The sequence below is a fragment of the Scyliorhinus canicula genome, chromosome 6 (assembly GCF_902713615.1).
Source record: "Scyliorhinus canicula chromosome 6, sScyCan1.1, whole genome shotgun sequence".
Classification (NCBI taxonomy): Eukaryota; Metazoa; Chordata; class Chondrichthyes; order Carcharhiniformes; family Scyliorhinidae; genus Scyliorhinus; species Scyliorhinus canicula.
The window spans coordinates 147,332,975-147,351,859 of NC_052151.1; the positions used below are offsets into that span (position 1 = coordinate 147,332,975).

General features: G+C 44.3%; 1 protein-coding gene across 3 annotated transcripts in view; it reads right to left on the reverse strand.

Moving 5' to 3' along the window:
- The window catches only part of lpin1 (lipin 1), a 197,242-nt gene that overhangs the window by 41,934 nt on the left and 136,423 nt on the right, over positions 1 to 18,885 (reverse strand). For all 3 annotated transcript variants that reach the window (XM_038800248.1, XM_038800246.1, XM_038800247.1), the window contains 7 exons: positions 17,355 to 17,484; positions 15,503 to 15,815; positions 14,179 to 14,272; positions 13,896 to 14,083; positions 10,778 to 10,871; positions 7,537 to 7,606; positions 4,686 to 4,778 (listed from right to left, as the gene is read on the reverse strand). In XM_038800248.1, coding sequence (XP_038656176.1) covers positions 4,686 to 4,778; positions 7,537 to 7,606; positions 10,778 to 10,871; positions 13,896 to 14,083; positions 14,179 to 14,272; positions 15,503 to 15,815; positions 17,355 to 17,484 — 982 coding nt within the window. The remainder of the gene's footprint in view (positions 1 to 4,685; positions 4,779 to 7,536; positions 7,607 to 10,777; positions 10,872 to 13,895; positions 14,084 to 14,178; positions 14,273 to 15,502; positions 15,816 to 17,354; positions 17,485 to 18,885) is intronic.

Genomic DNA, 18,885 nt, shown 5'->3' on the forward strand with positions numbered 1-18,885 from the left:
GCCTCCAGGCAGGGTGGTACCCTGGCACTGCTGGTGCCATCCAGACATGCTGGCACTGCCAGGGTGCCAAGCTGGCATTATTTTACACGGTGGTGATCGGGCAAGGGATGCCGGGGACCCCATTTGCAGTGAGGAGTGGGAGTTTTGGAGTGGTCGCATCAGAGGCTCGAGAGATCGGGATGCTATTGCAGCTAGCAAGGCTCCTCATGCAGGAAACAAGACTAAATGCAGTTTTGGCCACGTATTCCCCAGTGAGGCCCCATATCTAACCGGAGTCACGTTAGACAGCATTGTGTTTATCGCCACAGGGAGTGCCGGGAAACACATGGCTAAAAGCACTCGCTATGGGACATAGTTCCTATTTAGTTAAATCACGCCAGAGGACGTTGAGGGGCCAAGCTCCAGAAGAAGGCTGTTCTTAAGAAACGTCACTGATCTGAAATATTAACTGTCTTTTTCTCTCCACAGTTGTTGCCTGCTGAGTATTTCCAGCATTTAGAACATAGAACATAGAACATTACAGCTCTTGTTTTTATTGCAGAAAGCGGGTGATGTTCACAACCGAATACTTGCTCCATTGGAAAATCTGCACATAATATCAAGGATTATCAACTTTGGTATCAAGCTTTGAGTAGATCTTGGAGCCATTTCTTTCCACATGGTGTAGGTGGTCATCTCCATCAGCGTACATGTGGAACCCAATGTAATGAATGTGGCTGATGGCAGATGTCACAGCTTCCATCAGTGGCATAACTGCGCTCAGACTGCTGCCATCATGGCTGTGGATACCATCTTCAAAGAGGCTCCCAGTAGGGGCAGCACGGTGGCCTAGTGGTTAGCACAACCGCCTCACGGCGCTGAGGTCCCAGGTTCGATCCCGGCTCTGGGTCACTGTCCGTGTGGAGTTTGCACATTCTCCCCGTGTCTGCGTGGGTTTCGCCCCCACAACCCAAAAATGTGCAGAGTAGGTGGATTGGCCATGCTAAATTGCCCCTTAATTGGAAAAAATAATTGGGTAATCTAAATTTTTTTTTAAAAAGTGTTCAAAGAGGCTCCCAGTGCATCACAGCAGTACATCAGTCTGCTCTCCAACAGATGAGCAGGACTTCTGCAGCACCACTCCAGGGGATCGACGGTGGTTACACAGAACATAAATCTGTTATCCTCCATGGATCCCTGTTCCCAACTCTAACCCTTAATAGGTTCCCTTGCTATAACCTGTCAGCCAGCCAGCCCAGACTTTTTCAAAAATTAGTTAATGGAATATGGGCAGCGGCCACTGACACTCCGGCGCATGCGCGGGCTCACGCCGACCGGCGAAGGCCTTTCGGCCAGCCCCAACGTCGATTGGCGGGAGCCACTCCGGTGCGGGCCTAGCCCCTAAAGGTGCGGAGAATTCCGCACCTTAGGGGAGGCCCGAGGCCGGAGTGGCGCCGGTACACCGGGACTCCTCGCCCCGCCGGGTAGGGGTGAATTTCGCCCATGATTCCCAACATCTCTCCCGAATGGGATGACCCTAATTTTTTAGACTATGCCCTCTAGTTTCTTCAACCAGTGGAAAGAGTTTATCTACCTTACCTGTTAATATCTTGAAGACTTTGATTAAATCGCCCCTTAACTTCTAGATAAATCAGGCCTAATTTGTGTAATCGCTCTTCATAACTTAACCCCTGTAAGTCCTGATATCATTTTTGTAAACCTCGGTTGCACTCCCTCCAAGACCAATATATCCTTCCGAAGGTGTGGTTCCCAGAACTGCTCAAAGTACTCCAAATGGGATCTAACCAGGGTTTTGTACAGATGTAGCATAGCCCCCGTGTCTTTACACTCCAATCCTCTAAGGGCAGCACGGTGGCACAGTGGTTAGCATTGTTGCCTACGGCGCTGAGGACCCGGGTTCGATTCGCGGCCCTGGGTCACTGTCCGTGTGGAGTTTGCATATTCTCCCCGTGTCTGCGTGGGTTTCGCCCCCACAACCCAAAGATGTGCAGGTTAGGTGAATTGGCCACGCTAAATTGCCCCTTAATTGGAAAAAATAATTGGGTACTCTAAATTTATAATAATAAATAAATAAATAAATAACTAAAAAAAAACTCCAATCCTCTAGATATAAAGGCTAGCATTCCATTAGGCTTTTTTCATTATTTTCTGCACTTGTTCGTGGCATTGTAAAGATCTATGCACCTGAACCCCAACATCTTCCCCATTTAGAAACTACTCTGGTCTATCTTTTTTTGGTCCAAAATTGATAACCACACACTTGCTTATGTTGAATTCCATCTGCCACAATTTTGCCCATTCACCTAGTCTGCCAATATCTCTTTGCAATTTTATGCTATCATCTAGATTGTCTACAATGCCGCCGAACTTTGCATCACGAGCAAATTTGGATATATGACTTTCTATGCCATCATCCAAGTCATTAATGAATAATGTGAATATTGAGGCCCCAATATAGACCACGAGTCACATCCTGCAAAATTACCCTTTATCCCCACTATGTCGCCTGCCACTCAACGAATTTCCGAATCATGTCAATAATTTACCCTCAAATCCATGTGTTTCCATCTTACTTAATAGTCTCTTATGTGGGACTTTATCAAATGCCTTCTGGAAGTCCATATAAATAGCATCCATCAACATTCCCCTGTCCACTACCTTAGTAACTTCCTCAAAAAATTAAATGAGATTTGTCAGGCTTGACCTTCCCTTCACAATTCCACACTGGCTCTCTTTCGAGGTGTTCAGTTACCCTATCCCTGATTATAGACTCCAGCAATTTCCCCACCACAGATGTTAGACTAACCGGTCTATAATTCCCTGGTTTTCGCCTTTCACTCTTTTTAAAACATGGAGTGAAATGTGCAATCCAGTGGGATGACTCCTGAATCTAGGGAACAGGTGTGATGATGTAAGAATTTCAGCTGTATTATATTATAGGTATTGAGAGTGTGTTTGACTGTTGCAGTCATGTTTTAAAGGCACTTACATTTTGGGAGCCAGGGGTGAAATTAAAGTATTGTAAAAAGCTCTTTAATTAATGGAACTTTGTTCTGACCATCCTGCAGCCATGTCCCAAACAGGTGTCCAAAGCATAACAATAGCACAGTATAATCCCACCTTACCACAATTTCATACAGCCTTGAAAAAGTGAAGAGTTTGTACTTAATATTAGTTTTACTCTAATAATTTACACAAATATAGGTAGCACCAGACCTTGCAGCCTTGAATTTCACCTATCATTATGAAGTCAATGAGGCTAACAATGCTCAGCAACTGTTGTCAAGCAGCACAAGTTAGAGAAGTCCGGAATTAACACCAGGTCTCTGCTCAGAAACCACTGTTCTGCACACATGGCGATGCTGGACAGAACGTCTGCTCAATTAAACATGGACCCTGATGTCAGAGGGGCAGGGCCAATGGAAAGAAAATGTCTAGAATTCCCTTGCCCTGGCATCTCTGGTAAAGATAGATAGTTTTTTGAAGAATAAAGGGATTAAGGGTTATGGTGTTCGGGCCGGAAAGTGGAGCTGAGTCCACAAAAGATCAGCCATGATCTAATTGAATGGCGGAGCAGGCTCGAGGGGCCAGATGGCCTACTCCTGCTCCTAGTTCTTATGTTCTTATGTTCTTATGTTAACCCTACTCTGAATCTAAATATTCAGCAATAGCTGAACACCCCAGTCATCCAGGCCTCAGATTATTACTTCTATCTACTTCTGCCTCAGGCATCTGCTTCCCTTACCACTTACACTATCGGCCTCCCCCTTACTCTATGCCCACTCAATCTTAATGTCCCTATTGTCACTTGAAACACCTTCTCCTTTAGGCCGCTCTGTGTTATCTGCTATGTCAGTAGGCAAGGAGGGAATACCAATGATTAGTGTGAATAGCATTAGCGGCTGGGATGGACATTTCCACTTACCTCACACAAGGAGGATTCTGATGCAAATCTGGAAGGACATGGACTCAGAAACCAATCAGGAGACAAAGGTTCAAGGGACATGTAGAAGCAATAATAGGTCGGAATGTATTGCAAGACAGAAACTTGGGAAGAATTTCACACACAGAAGGGAACAATTTCATACTCAGAAGAGTTAAAACTAGCTGGTTTTTCAGCCTCCGCCAATGACAAAATGAATTCTCTTCTTAGAATCCATCATCTGAATCAGTATGCATTGCAAATGGACTAGAAGGGAAGGGTATCGAACAAAGAACAAAGAAAAGTAATGCATAGGAACAGGCCCTTCGGCCCTCCAAGCTTGTACAGACCATGCTGTCCGTCTAAACAAATCTTTTACACTTCCAGGGTCCGTATCCCTCTATTCCCATCCTATTCATGTTTGTCAAGATGCCCCTTAAATATCACTATTGACCCTACTTCCTCCACCTCCTCCGGTAGCGAGTTCCAGGCACCCACTACCCTCTGCGTAAAAAAACATCTCCTCTAAACCTTGCCCCTCGCACCTTAAACCTATGCCCCCTAGTAATTGACCCCTCTTCCGTGGGAAAACGTCTCTGACTGTCCAACCTGTCTATGCCCCGCCCGGGCGCTTCCGACCAGAAGTGAGAGCCCCTCAGGGCTCGCCTCCTGCACATTAAATGAAACTGTACCCTGTGTGTATGACAACAAGACTCTACATTCCAAGGGGTATTTTATTTGGGGTAGCATTGGGAAAACATACCACTTTCACTTTGTTGCTCCTTCCGCGCCATGAAAACCACCATCTTCCACCTTTCTGAGGCATCCTTTCCTTAATTAGGTTTTCCACAGCTACCTGTTATAAATGTACAAAAGTAACTAATGGAATAAAAAAACTGAACCTAAACATTACAAACAACAATGCAAGATGCTGTTTCCAAGTGAGAAGAAGCAATAATGAAACATACTGGGGGCACAAAACTAATCTTTGCAAACCAAAATGCTGCAATGTCGAATAGCGAATGGAGGTAACTGAGGCATGAATACTTAAATGATTTTTAAAACAAATTCAAAATCATCACAAATGAAAAATTAAAAAAAAAAGAGGGAAAGAGAATAGGTTAGATTAGAAATACATAAACAGGTTCTTATATTTCAGCCTTGCGATGTAGAATTTGGTAGGTTTAATTAGAGAAATTCTAATGGATAGACATAATAAAAGATCTTTTTTTTAAGTATCTAACTCTACCTAAAGCTTCTAAATAATAGAACATAATAAAGCTTGAATATTGTCTCATACAAGATAATATTTTCAAAGGGTTTTTATTTTCACCTCAAGGCTACCTCCTGTGCCGCAAGAACTCAATGACTTTTGTTTTGATAACGTGTATGCAAATAAGCCATTATAACTCATGCACATATTTATGGTGTGCATAGGTTTAAGTAACAGTGCAGCAATAGCTCCTATCACATGGGAACGCACCAGTGAGAACGTTAAAAGTCCAAACAAGCTGGCAGCTAAGCTCCACTTCGCCAGCACTGACATTAGGTAGCTACCACAAGGGCTGCAGAAGACATGGGGGACTTGCACAGCAACAAATTTCGAATTCTGATGCAGTGTCATTAGCCTGAAATGTAAATTCTGTTTTCCACTTCTCCACAGCTACTTTGCTTCACACATTTGCAATGTTTTCTTAGAATATATAGCAGAGGTCAACCTTAAATGTCTCACTACTCCATTCTTAATATTCAGATTGTTGGGGACCCAAAGATCATACAAAAACTAACAACGTAGGCTTGTGCCTGAAGGAGAGTGCAAATGATGCCACATGCCAAGATTCCCTCCTCGTTCGTCATTAGCACAGATAGAATTCACATCAGAGGCAAGAGCCTAAGAAATGTTGATGTCAAATTCTATGTCCATCGGATTATTCGAAAGTACTGCCGCTGTTTAACCAGGAAAACGTGTAACACATGTTTCGTTCTCCCGCCTCCCTTTTTAAATGTAGCACTGGGAGGCTAATGTGCATTTACCAGCTCTGATGGCTGACATGGCAAGGATTCTGTGAGATTCTGGATTAAGCTGTCAAATCACATCTTTGTTCATAAGTATCTACTGCATACAAGCAACAAACAAAATGATGGCATGAAGCAATAATCATGGTCTTCATTCAGTAAAGCTATTGGGTAAATATTATAGGAAATCCAGATAGAATCATAGAATTTACAGTGCAGAAGGAGGCCATTCAGCCCATCGAGTCTGCACCGGCTCTTGGAAAGAGCACCCTACCCAAGGTCAACAACTCCACCCTATCCCCATAACCCCAGTAACCCCACCCAACATTAAGGGCAATTTTGGACACTAAGGGCAATTTATCATGGCCAATCCACCTAACCTGCACATCTTTGGACTGTGGGAGGAAACCGGAGCACCCGGAGGAAACCCACGCACACACGGGGAGGATGTGCAGACTCCGCACAGTCAACATATTGTCAAAGGATAAAATGGGGCCACTTTGTTGGGAATATGCTACATCATAACCAATATTATGAGAGTTTTTGATGATGGTCAAGGGTCCAAAGAAAGAAAGAAAATTCAGCTACCATCAGTATTAGCACAAAATTGACAGACATGAAAATAGACCAAAAAATAAAAGTATGTATGTCCAAGCAACTTGTTAAAGTGGTAGGAAACTTTGTTGAGCCCAGAGATTAAGCTCGGACACAGACATATCTGTTCATGTCAGGGTCCCTGTTTTTGTGCCAGTTGTGCAAAGGACCTTGTTTGAGGGACACACTAAATATGTTGAGAGGGGGAATGTACAGGGGAAAGGGCTTGTTGTGTGGGTGTTTCTTCAATCTTGGCCCGACATCTGTCATGTAGCTGGTATGTTGAAATGAAGGAGCGTACCAGCAGAAATGGGATCCACCTGTAGATCCAGCCCTGCGATTTGTGCTTGACCCCACATTAATTGGCTAGCACTTAAAATGGGGGCTCACCTAATTACCACCTGGACAGCAAGTGGTAGCAAACCTGCAGGAAGTTGACCCACACTGCAATTCCTCCTGTTTCCTCTTCTCCCCTCCTTCTAGTCAGTACCTAGGACACCCCTGTAGTGGCATAAGTCTCTATCATAGGAATGCTGAGAGCAATGCTGGAAGGTCCAGCAGGGTTTGCAGTGAGCAACACATTCCAGGTCTCCTACTTGCACATTTTCAGCCCCTTCCTCCTGAAGACCAGGGGATGAATCAAATCACTGGATAGCCGATCTCCACAACCTGAACTTCAAAACTTGGCAGAGCTACTAGAATTTGCATTTCATACAATGCAATATCCTAAACATTCAGCTTGCTTCCTACCAGCCAGCTACACAGCAATAGTGTTGTGGCAACTAAATTTAAACATGCTAAGTGCTCGCACAATAACAATTCAGGATAATTTCTATGTTATGAAGTTAGCATGTAATACATGGTACGTTATTATATTGCCCACTGCACAAAATTAGTCCAGCATTTTATAATGAAATGAACATTACTTTTAAATTTCAATCCCCTATTTATTAAACAATCATTGTCCCTTTGCCAAGTCATTTGTCATTTAAATGTTAACTCACCTTTGGCAATGGTTTCTGGAATGTCTGCACAGCTAGAAGCATAGGAGCAGCTGTTGACCAGTTATAGTACCTAGATTTTGCCAAGATGAAAACTGTATTAATATCATGGAAATATAGAATCACAGCAGGTTGATTAATCTTCAGTATACAGGAGTGTTCAATTTGAAACATGTGGAATATCTTACTGCATTACAGCTGTGACATGAATGCAACTTAGAACATAGAAAAATATAGCACAGAACAGGCCCTTCGGCCGACGATGTTATGCCGAACCTTTGTCCTAGATTATCATAGAATTTACAGTGCAGAAGGAGGCACTGGCCATTCAGCCCATTGAGTCTGCACCGGCTCTTGGAAAGGGCACCCTACCCAAGGTCAACACCCCCACCCTATCCCCATAACCCAGTAACCCCACCCAACACTAAGGGCAATTTTGGACACTAAGGGCAATTTATCATGGCCAATCCACCTAACCTGCACATCTTTAGACTGTGGGAGGAAACCGGAGCACCCAGAGGAAACCCACGCACACATGGGGAGGATGTGCAGACTCCGCACAGACAGTGACCCAAGACGGAATCGAACTTGGGACCCTGGAACTGTGAAGCAATTGTGCTATCAACAATGCTACCGTGCTGCCCCATATAATCACAAGATGCAATAATATGTGCAGTTCTATAAAGAAAGTAAATTAGTGAGCCTGCTTAGTGTTTAAACTTCTAACTTCCAGATGATAAAAGCAGAAAATCAGATGCCAATCTTTTATTTAATACTAGATGTATTTACAGAATACATTACACATGTCGGCCTCGTCCCAAACCAACACTGTCCTCATGATAGCTTTCATTATACTCTTTCAATGGATCTAAATTTTTCAGGACCACATCCATGCCAATAACTGCCCCACAGCCATTTAACGCTTGAATTAGCAACAATTGGCTGCAGGCAGGGCTTGTGCCCCTTACCTGAGAGGAAGTAGCACCTTAGAGAGCTGCTGGTCAATCTGATTGGCTGACAGCTCCCCAATCCCTGCAGTGACAAGAGCTGCCATAGGCTGAACTTATGAAACATGCCTGAGCTAAGACCTGGGACTGGAGAGGAAGATAAGTTTAAGGGGCGGGATTCTCCCAACGGGAGACTAAGTGCCGATGCCGGAGTGAAAACCGGAGTGTTTCACTCCGGCGTCGGAGGCCACTCCTAGCCACCTATTCTCCCACCCCCGGGGGGCTAGGAGCGGCGCCGCGTCATTTACGTGCGCCGGGCCTTGGCGCAGCATAAATTACGCAGCGACGTCACCCGCGCATGCACAGGTTGACCGGCGCCAACCCGCGCATGCGCGGTTGCCGTCCTTCCCGCGGGCGCCCCGCAAGAAATGGAGGAGTGATCTTGCGGGCCGGCAGAGGAAAGGAGTGTGTCCTTCAGAGACGCCGGCCCAACGATCGGTGGGCCCCGATCGCGGGCCAGAACCCTTTTGAGCACCCCCCCCCCCCCGGGTGCTCGATCTTCCCGCCCCCCCCCCCCACAGGCCGCCCCCGCAGCTATCACGCGCTGTTCACACCGGCAGCGACCAGGTGTGGTTGGCGCCGGCGTGAACACGTCGTATTGGGCAAGCCACTCGGCCCATCCGAGCCGGAGAATCTCCGAGCGGCCTGCCGTAAATCTCGGTGCGCCGTTTTGGGGGGGGTGGGAGAATCGCATGCGGGTGGCGTGGCGGGACTCACCCGGCGCCCCCACGATACTCCCACCCGGTGTGTGGGGGGGAGAATTGCACCAAAAGAGTCCCAGGGTGGGCAGGGGAGGGAAGGCAGTGGTCCAGAGGTTACTGGACCTAAAGAGAACATAGGAATTAGGAGCAGAATTAGCCAATTCAGCCCTTCGAGCCTGCTCAGCCAATCAGATCATGGCTGATCTCTCCCTGGTCCCAAATCCACCTCCCCATCTGTTCCCCATGTCCCTTTCACCTGTTTTGGTTTTTTTTGTATCAGAAATATATCTATCTCCTTCTTGAAACTATTTAATGGCTCCGATTCCACCATGCTATGGGGCAGTGAGTTCCACAAATTCAGCATCCTCTGCGAGAAATAGTTCCTCCACATCTCAGATCTAAATCTACTGCCTCTCAACCTATATCCATGCCCTCTGGTACTAGATTGCCCCACAAGGAGGAACATTTGGTCCAACATTTACTTTATCAATCCCTTTTAGTGTTTTATATACCTCAATCAGATACCCTCTCATCCTTCTAAACTCAAGCGAGTATAAGCCCAAACTGTTGAATCACTCCTCACAAGACAACCCCTTCATCCCCAGAATCAACCTGGTGAGCCTCCTCTGAACTGCCTCCAATGCCACCACATCCTTCCTCAAATAAGGAGACCAAAACTGGACACAATACTCCAGATGTGGTCTCACCGACAGCCTATAGAATTGCAACAACACTTCTCTACTTTTACACACCAGTCCTTTTGCAATAAACGCTAACATTCCATTTGCCTCAATTCGGGTAAGGGTCAGGGTCCTGTTCGAGGCTTTGACGGTCTCAGCGTGAAATCACAGTGAGGTATGAGCAGGCAGGAACCCGAGCCAAAGCTGTTCCTTCAATTTCACACATCACGCCATCCTCCGCCAGCCAATTGGAGAGTGTGAATTTCAAGCCAAAAGGTTTATCTTTATATATGATCAAAGTACTTAATCAATGTCCTACACCTGTATATCCTTAACCTTAATAATACAATTAACATACTATTAGCATTTAGCACTCGCAAATCATTAAAAATTACTTTGCAAAGTAATAAATAACAGAATCAAGTTTCTGCACTATATGTCTGAACTAAAAGGACTGTAGTACAAGTAGGGGTTTATCATAGGGCAACACAAGGCACAGCAGAGGAGAGATCAGGGAAACTATGCACTTTAATACACAAGCCAAAAGGAAAAACGTTAGATCAGAGTTCTAAAGATATAGTTAAAAGCACATGCTTGCTGTAAAAAGTACTAATTATTCAGCAAATGTATCAGGAAAATATAAATCAATTGATTATTTAGTGTTGCCTTTGAATCTCTTTCACAGCATTTGAGAAAGATGTTGGCATAAAGGGTCCATGCAAATATTAAACATTCAAATAGGATTCTAATTAATCACTAAAATTTAAGCTGCTGCAGAACCCATTAATATATTCTGAGCATCATTTGGTACAGATTCTCTCTTGGTTTCTCTAACTGTCCATTCCATTGTACTTACTTGCTTCCAATCTTCACAACCAGATTGGGGTCATCAATGATTCCTGGATTCTGTGAAAACTGTTGATACGTGACAGAATGCTGCACAAATTGTTCTGCAAGAATAGAAACATTTGTATTTTAAGCCATTTCACAAAATCCCAAAAGAAATATGAAGACCATTCAGCTCGTATTTGTTCATCTTTCCAGCAAGATCCCAGGTTTCCTCCAGTGCAACTTTCTATTGTTTCTTAAAACAAGGTTTTGCCTCATCTAACTCCACTTGGGAATCTATTCCAAATGTGCAGAACACTTATGAAAGAACTTGCTGATACAAGCTTTAAACTGACATCTAACTCATTTGAGCCAATTTTCTCTTGTCCTAATCATCCATTTACAGTAATTTTCAAATCTGCTTTGACAGTATGGTTTTCAATTATTTAAATCTCAAAGACCAATCATGTAAATCTCAAAGACCACTTTTTCAAGACTGAAAAACCAAAGCTTCTCCCAATCTTTCCTCATAGCACACACCTCTAATATCAGGGATCAGCTCTAAGGTTCATCTTGACTCTTCCTCTCACAGGTGGATTCCTCCCTTGTATTTTGGCGACCACAAATGGATAGGTTAATCCTATCCTGACAAAGCACTCTATAGGCTGGACAGGACTTGCTCCAAATCATATGCTGCTGTTTCAATTATGTATTTTACTGACTTTATTAATTTCCATTAGGCATTCGTTTGACATGTTGCACATCAAACCAACACAGATTCCCAGATTTTTCAATATCCTTCATTGATTACTTTGTGTGATGCCATCTTTCCTATGCCTTGTACTTAATATTCATTCACAGTACATTTGATCTCATTGTTCTGCCCACTTACATATTATTATTTAGTAATCTGTGTTGGCTTCTCTAAAACCATTGCTTGTCCGAGTTTGGCATCATCTTCAAATTTGGATGGAGTCACTGATGTAAACTGAGAACAGCAGGGGTCTCAAATGACTCCCCAAGACACCCCCACTTAGTTCCCCTGCCGTATTTTGACAGTTAACATTTGTTTGTGTGAGACTAGATTCATAAGATAATAGAAAAGTTGCAAAACAATAGTATATAGGAAACAAAACATTTAAAAGGAAATGTTATCCATTTGGATACAAAAATTGTCAAGGAAAGGCAGAATGCTCAAAATAATTTTCTTGTACCATAATTTATTTGATTTTTATAAAAAACAATAAATTTGGAGAATTTACCATCTATGAACAGACGCTTTGTTGCATTTCTTTTTTAACTTAAGTGCAAGTTTCAGCATCGTCAAATCATAGGTTACATGAGCTTGATACAGAAGGAAGTTCCCACTAGTCGGTCAGGATCATGGAAAATAATCCTCTGTTGCATCTGAACACTCTGAATCTCACTGTTTCTTCCTTAGAACTTCACAAACTCACTTAGTTTCTTGAGGGAGGTGAATAATGACAGCCAAAACTCACAAGATAAATCGCCATGAAATTTTTTCCTGCTCTCCTAAAGTAATTAGCGACATTGTCAATCCAATAATCTTTTTTTTTAAATTTAGATTACCCAATTATTTTTTCCAATTAAGGGGCAATTTAGCATGGCCAATCCACCTACTCTGCACGTTTTTGGGTTGTGGGGGCGAAACCCACGCAGACACGGGGAGAATGTGCAAACTCCACACAGACAGTGACCCAGAGCCGGGATCGAACCTGGGACCTCAGCGCCGTGAGGCGGTTGTGCTAACCACTAGGCCACCGTGCTGCCCAATCAATCCAATAATCTAATCGTATGTACTAGACTCTTCAGATTTAAACAGATGCGATCCACAGATGGTTTTTGTAGTCCCATCTGCGTAGGATCCACCATATATCATAATTGTCTAAGCATATATTGGGCAGCACGGTAGCATGGTGGTTAGCGTAAATGCTTCACAGCTCCATGGTCCCAGGTCGGTTCCCGGCTGGGTCACTGTCTGTGCAGCCGTCCTCCCCGTGTGTGCGTGGGTTTCCTCCGGGTGCTCCGGTTTCCTCCCACAGTCCAAAGATGTGCGGGTTAGGTGGATTGGCCATGCTAAAATTGCCCGTAGTGTCCTAAAAAGTAAGGTTAAGGGGGGGTTGTTTGGGTTACGGGTATAGGGTGGATACGTGGGTTTGAGTAGGGTGATCATTGCTCGGCACAACATCGAGGGCCGAAGGGCCTGTTCTGTGCTGTACTGTTCTATGTTCTCTATGGTTTATAACCTTAAGCATACTCTTTACTGGATATTTCTTTCTAGCTCTTTCTCAGCAGAGTTAACATTTGTACAGCATTAACTAGTTTCATGGAGTCTCTTCCACACATCTTATAATAATAATTTATTGTCACAAGTAGCCTTCAATTAAGTTACTGTGAAAAGCCTCTAGTCGCCACATTCCGACGCCTGTTCGGAGAGGCCGGTACGGGAATTGAATCCGCGCTGCTGGCCTTGTTCGGCATTACAAACCAGCTGTTTAGCCCACTGTGCTAAACCAGCCCCTCATCTTGTGGGACTGTTCAATTTTCTCCGACTGAGGAGAATTGATATTGCTGATGACCAGTTTACTATGAAGTCAATGGAATTTACCCAAACTAAACTAGAAAAATGCCTTATTATATTTGGTGCTCTCATTTATTAAATACAAAACAAATTAATGGCAAATTATGTGCTTTAGATGCCAGTGACAAGTCACACCTACATCACAAGCATGGATTGACAGACATCCATCCAAATAGTGGTGGCTAGCACTACTGCCTCACAGCACCTGAAACCCGAGTTCAATTACAGCCTGTGGAGTTTGCAAGTTTTCACAGTGTCTGAATGAGCTTCCTCCGGGTGCTCCTGTTTCCTCCCACAGTCTAAAGATGCACACGTTCGGTGGGGTTAGGGGTCAGGTGGGGAGTGAGCCTCGTTGGAGTGTTCTTTCAAAGGATCGGTGCAAACCCGATGGGCCGATTGGCCTCCTTCTGCACTGTGGGGATGCTACAGATGAATACATTGGTTATTCCAACATATATATACAAGATATGGATTAAATAGAATGGGGCTTGCTTTTTCACTATTTCTGTGACAAGTACAGGTTTATACTTCATGGAATTTTTACCTTTTGTTATTTCTTTGTAGTCATTAAGGCCACCACAGAGTGAAATGGCAATGGTTGGCAAGTCCCCAATAGTATCAGAGAAGGTGTCAACGCCACTGTCCATTCCAGAGCTGCTGACTGTCTGTGGGGACTGATTTTCTGAATGTGCTCCATTCTCAGACCAATTCCTACTAGCTGTGCCGTTTTCACTGCAGAAGAAATAATTACAGGACTTCAGTGGGTCAGATACCTTCTAGTTTACAGTACGCCATTAAATTAAAATCTACAACTTAATGGAAGTTACCATTTTGGAAAATAAAGTGCTGCAACTTCAGGATTCATGTCCGTGATATCATCTAGATAAACGCCATCAGTGCCCAGATGACGACTGCGTTTATCTGAGAATGCAGAAGAAAAAGATTTTAAAGATTTATTCTGGACTACAGCACCAATGTCATTTCCATTTTACCAACAGATTGGTACTGATAAATCCATGGCAGGACAGTCTGATTCCTTCAATTAACCACCCACCATGCTAACTTGCTTCACTTATGCTACAGCCTCACACCAACAGACGCAGTTCACAGAGGAGCATATTGCATTTCGGAAATAGAAAACTTGGGAACAGCAGAAGAAAGATGACAGGAAATTGTACACAAGAAAAAAAAAACTGCTCTTTGGTCAGGTGATATACAATAGAAATATTTATATATTCTGTTTTAGGAGTTGAAAAAGCACAACAAATACTTTCAAGTTAATACAGGAAAGTTTAAAGGAATGAGAGACCCTAGTTTTTAAAAATGCTTGCAAGGAAATACAGGGAGTAATAAGTGTACATGCAGCCTCAAATCTTTGTTGCATATTTTGAGAGGGGCCTTGAGATGTCACTCAAGTTTTTTTTTGCTGGTTATTCTGGGCTTTGCTTAGTCAGGTTTCTGTGAATGAACTGTTAGTACAGCTGCCAACAGGATTATTCACATTTCAAATTCTGGCAGCTTATTTGATATTTCATCTGCTATTCAATGTGTTCCCTTGTAGGGGAACTGTAGAGGAGAATTCACTTTGAGACTCTCAACTGCAAAGAAATATCTTACGAAAATGCTTTCCGGATTCAGCAGATTCAGTGAACATTAGCTCCAATTCTCTTTCGGCAGAATTACTAATATTTAATTCAAAGGATTTAATCTTGGGGTTACCCCTAGTTTTCGGTGTTTCTAGTACCGGGGCAAAACCTTTATAACTCATTTCTAATGCTGCACTCGAGAGGCACGTTTTTCAGTTGGTTGCAAAGATTTCAGGTCCGTTGCACGTCCCACTCAAAGTACTGAACGCACATTTCTCCCTCTCTTCAGCCCTGTAGTAGTCATACGGACTCAAAAGCAATAATTCTGTTCCGCCTCCACAGACTCTGCCAAACTCAGAATTTTTCCAACATTTTCTGTTTCCATTTCAGATTTCCAGCTACCCCAGAATTTTACTTTTGTTTAACATTCATATCTGCATGCGTGCCCTTTATGCAGTATTTTTCGCCTCTTACGAAAAATTGAGGCTAGAATTCTTCAGTTCTGTTGTACAATCATAGCAACCATAGAACTGTGATTCACCGATGCCACTTCAGAACGTCTTACCTTTCCTCTTGCATGGAGAGTCAGTTTTGTTGATTTGCTTAATCTGATTGTCAACATGGTTCGACTCCACATTTAGTGACACCAATGGAGCGGCTGAGGGTTCAAAGTTTTCTGCACCATGTGTAAAATTGCTGGAAGACGGAGGTGTAATCTCTTTTACTGCTAAAGGCTCAGGTTTCACTAGTGGAGGGGGAGTCGATGAACTATCAAGAGAGTTTATAAAAGGGGCACTCTCGATCACTCTGAAGTGGGTGTTTCCTGATGGAGTGATGTTCACCCTGTTAATTTCGTCCATTTTCGGATGCGCAACAAGCTGTAAAAAAGATTGGCGATGATTAACATTTGTTGCCCTGAATTATCCACATCAAACATTACTTGTCCTCTGCCTAAATCGGTGTTTTAATTAGAGGGCAGCACCTAAATACATTCTCGAAGTTAGCCAGGCTATAAAAATGAGGAGAGTAATAACAAAGTAAAAACAGAAACAGCAAAAGAAGAGAACACAGTGGCACATGGTGGATGTAGCTTGCCACTGTCATCATGTTTATGTTAAGGCTTCACATGCATAATTTACAGCCGAAAATCACATGTTTTTAACATTTCATCATATAAATAGGGGCTGTTTAGCACAGGGCTAAATCACTGGCTTTGAAAGCAGACCAAGCAGGCCAGCAGCACGGTTCGATTCCCGTAACAGCCTCCCCGAACAGGCGCCGGAATGTGGCGACTAGGGGCTTTTCACAGTAACTTCATTTGAAGCCTACTCGTGACAATAAGCGATTTTCATTTCAAATAGATTACTGGTGTACAATATAATTAACATCTCCTCACTGATGACACCTGCAATAAATTGCAATAAAATTCATTTATTAAAACATTAATTCTCAATGAGGATGAAGAAGCATTAGAGGAACAGATAAAGATCTTTACAATCAGGATTGGAGGCGGACAGAAACAAACGTGCAAAATTAGGTTCTGGGCTTTACATGCAAGAGCATTAAATACAGATGAGTGGTGCTGAATCTGTACATGATATTGCTTAGATTATATACTAGTGGAGTTTTGGGCTTGTTTGCAGAAAAGCTACTAATGCCTTAGAAAAGTATAGTGCAAGTTCACCAAGGTGGTAAGAAGGTATAGCTAATCAAGGAACTTGGAAAGCTATATGTATTGAAGCAGACAGGAAATTGAACTGGGCAGAATTTTGAAAGTGTTTGAGAAGGTAAATAGTCAAAGATTACCTCTACAAATCGGTAAGTTAGAAACAAGGAGGCACAAACTAAAAAAAGGTTAAGGATGAGCAGGGGGAGGACAATTGGCAGAATGTTTTATTGTGGTGGTATTAGAAAACAGTGTTAATGGGGGACTTTTCAAGCAGAGTAAAGCATGACATTTAAAACATACGACTGGTGGCTAGCTCACTGCCTTCCCACCAAACCCCACCTAGGTCCCCACAGTAGAGTGGCAGGCAGCAAAATTGGCAGTCTGCTGAACATTTTTAAAAATAACAGGAAGGTAAGCTTGATTACAAGCTAATTGACCCACATAATGCACTGCCACACTATAAAACAGTTGCAAGATTCAGACCGTAGCGTCTGGTGGTGAGATGTAGTAGTAGTCGTAGTAGTAGTAGCAGTAGGAGGAGGAGGAGGAGGTTGTCCTCCCCCCCCACCCCCTCCACCGCAATCCCCCCCCAGGGCTGGGATCAAACTCGGGTCCTCGGTGCCATGAGCCAGCAGTGCTAACCAAATGGCCTTTTCTCACTTGATTCTGATGTTTTATTGTTCTTGTAAGTTAAATAGCATTATGAATACGCCTGCACAATTACACAATTTAACATTTTTCCACATACCTTGCCAGCTTGAGGTAGTTCTCCCCATGCCCAGTGCATTTCTGTGTTTAATCTATTCATCCCTCTTTCTGATGGCTTGCTGACCAATTCGGAATCACTGTTAGGAGTACGAGGGCGGGATCTTGAAATACTGTAAGAGAATAAATTTTCAATGGAACCTTTTATAAATGATAATGCAGTTTCTTTTTCATGAGCCCAACACCAGATTCTGCATAATTTGTATCAATTCATACAATTTCTTAAAATCTTGCATGTTTATTAATATCTTAAATAAATACACTGACATTTAACATATTATGAATAGGTAATTGCACTAATTCAATATATATTTACGGTCTTCATTGTCTGTTTAAAAAGGATGAATTAGAAATTAGTTATTAGTACTTAGATGAAAATGCAGCAGATGTGACGAAGGAGAAATTAACCTGCTCTTTGAATAGGTAGTTGTCTATATAGTTAAGTTTATTCACTTTATAAAAATTAAGTTTCTAAAAGACTTGTTCCAAGAATAAAAGGTTGGGGTGAAATTAAGTATATTTAATACCAAAAAAAATCAGAGAACCAAAACACATGGGCCGCGATTCTCCACAACCACGATGGGTGGGAGAATAGTGGGAGGTCCGCTCCCGCACCTCCCGCTATTCTCCCACCCCCCCAAAATGGCGTGTCCGGTTTTCCGACCCGGATGGGCCGAGCGGCCTGCTGTTCCCGACCTGTTCACGATGGCGGCAACCACACCTGGGGCAAAATTCTCCGACCCTTCGCCTGGGGCCGCCGAAAATCGCGCCACCCGCCGTGACAGAGATTCTCCGCCACCCGGGAAGTGGCGGTGGCGGGAATCTCGCCACTTCCGATCGGTGAGGCCCCTGCAGTGATGGTCCGAAGTCCCGCTGCTGAGAGGCCTCTCCCGCCGCCGAGGTTTGAACCACCTCTGGAACGGAGGGATCAGCGGCGCGAGCGGGCCCCGGGGTCCTGGGGGGAGCGGGAGGTGATCGAACCCCGGGGGGTGTCCTCACGGTGGCCTGGCCCGCAATCGGGGCCCCCCGCTCAGACTCCGGGCCAGTGCCCTGGGTGCACTCTTTCTCCTTCCGCGGCTGCCACGGCCTCCACCATGGCGGAAGCGGAAGAGAAACCCACATCGTGCATGCGCCAATGGTGACGTCAGCGGCAGCTGGCCGCTGACGTCACTGCCGGCGCATGCGCTGACCGGCAAAAGCCTTTCGGCCAGCCCCGCTGCCGGGGGCGCCGGTTTTTTGCGCCAGTCTTCTGGTGCCAACCGCTCCGGCGCGGGGCTAGCCCCCAAAGGTGGGCCAGGCTGGCATCCAGGTGGGGAGAATTCCCCACCTTTGGGGAGGCCCGACCCCGGAGTGGTTGGCACCACTCTCCTACGCCGGGACCCCCATCACGCCGGGTAGGGGAGAATCCCGCCCCAGGTCGTTGCCATCGTGAACACGGCGCACCAGATAAGTGTGGGGCCTGGGGGGGGGGGGGGGGGGGGGGGGGGGGGGGGGGGGGGGGGGGGGGGGGGGGG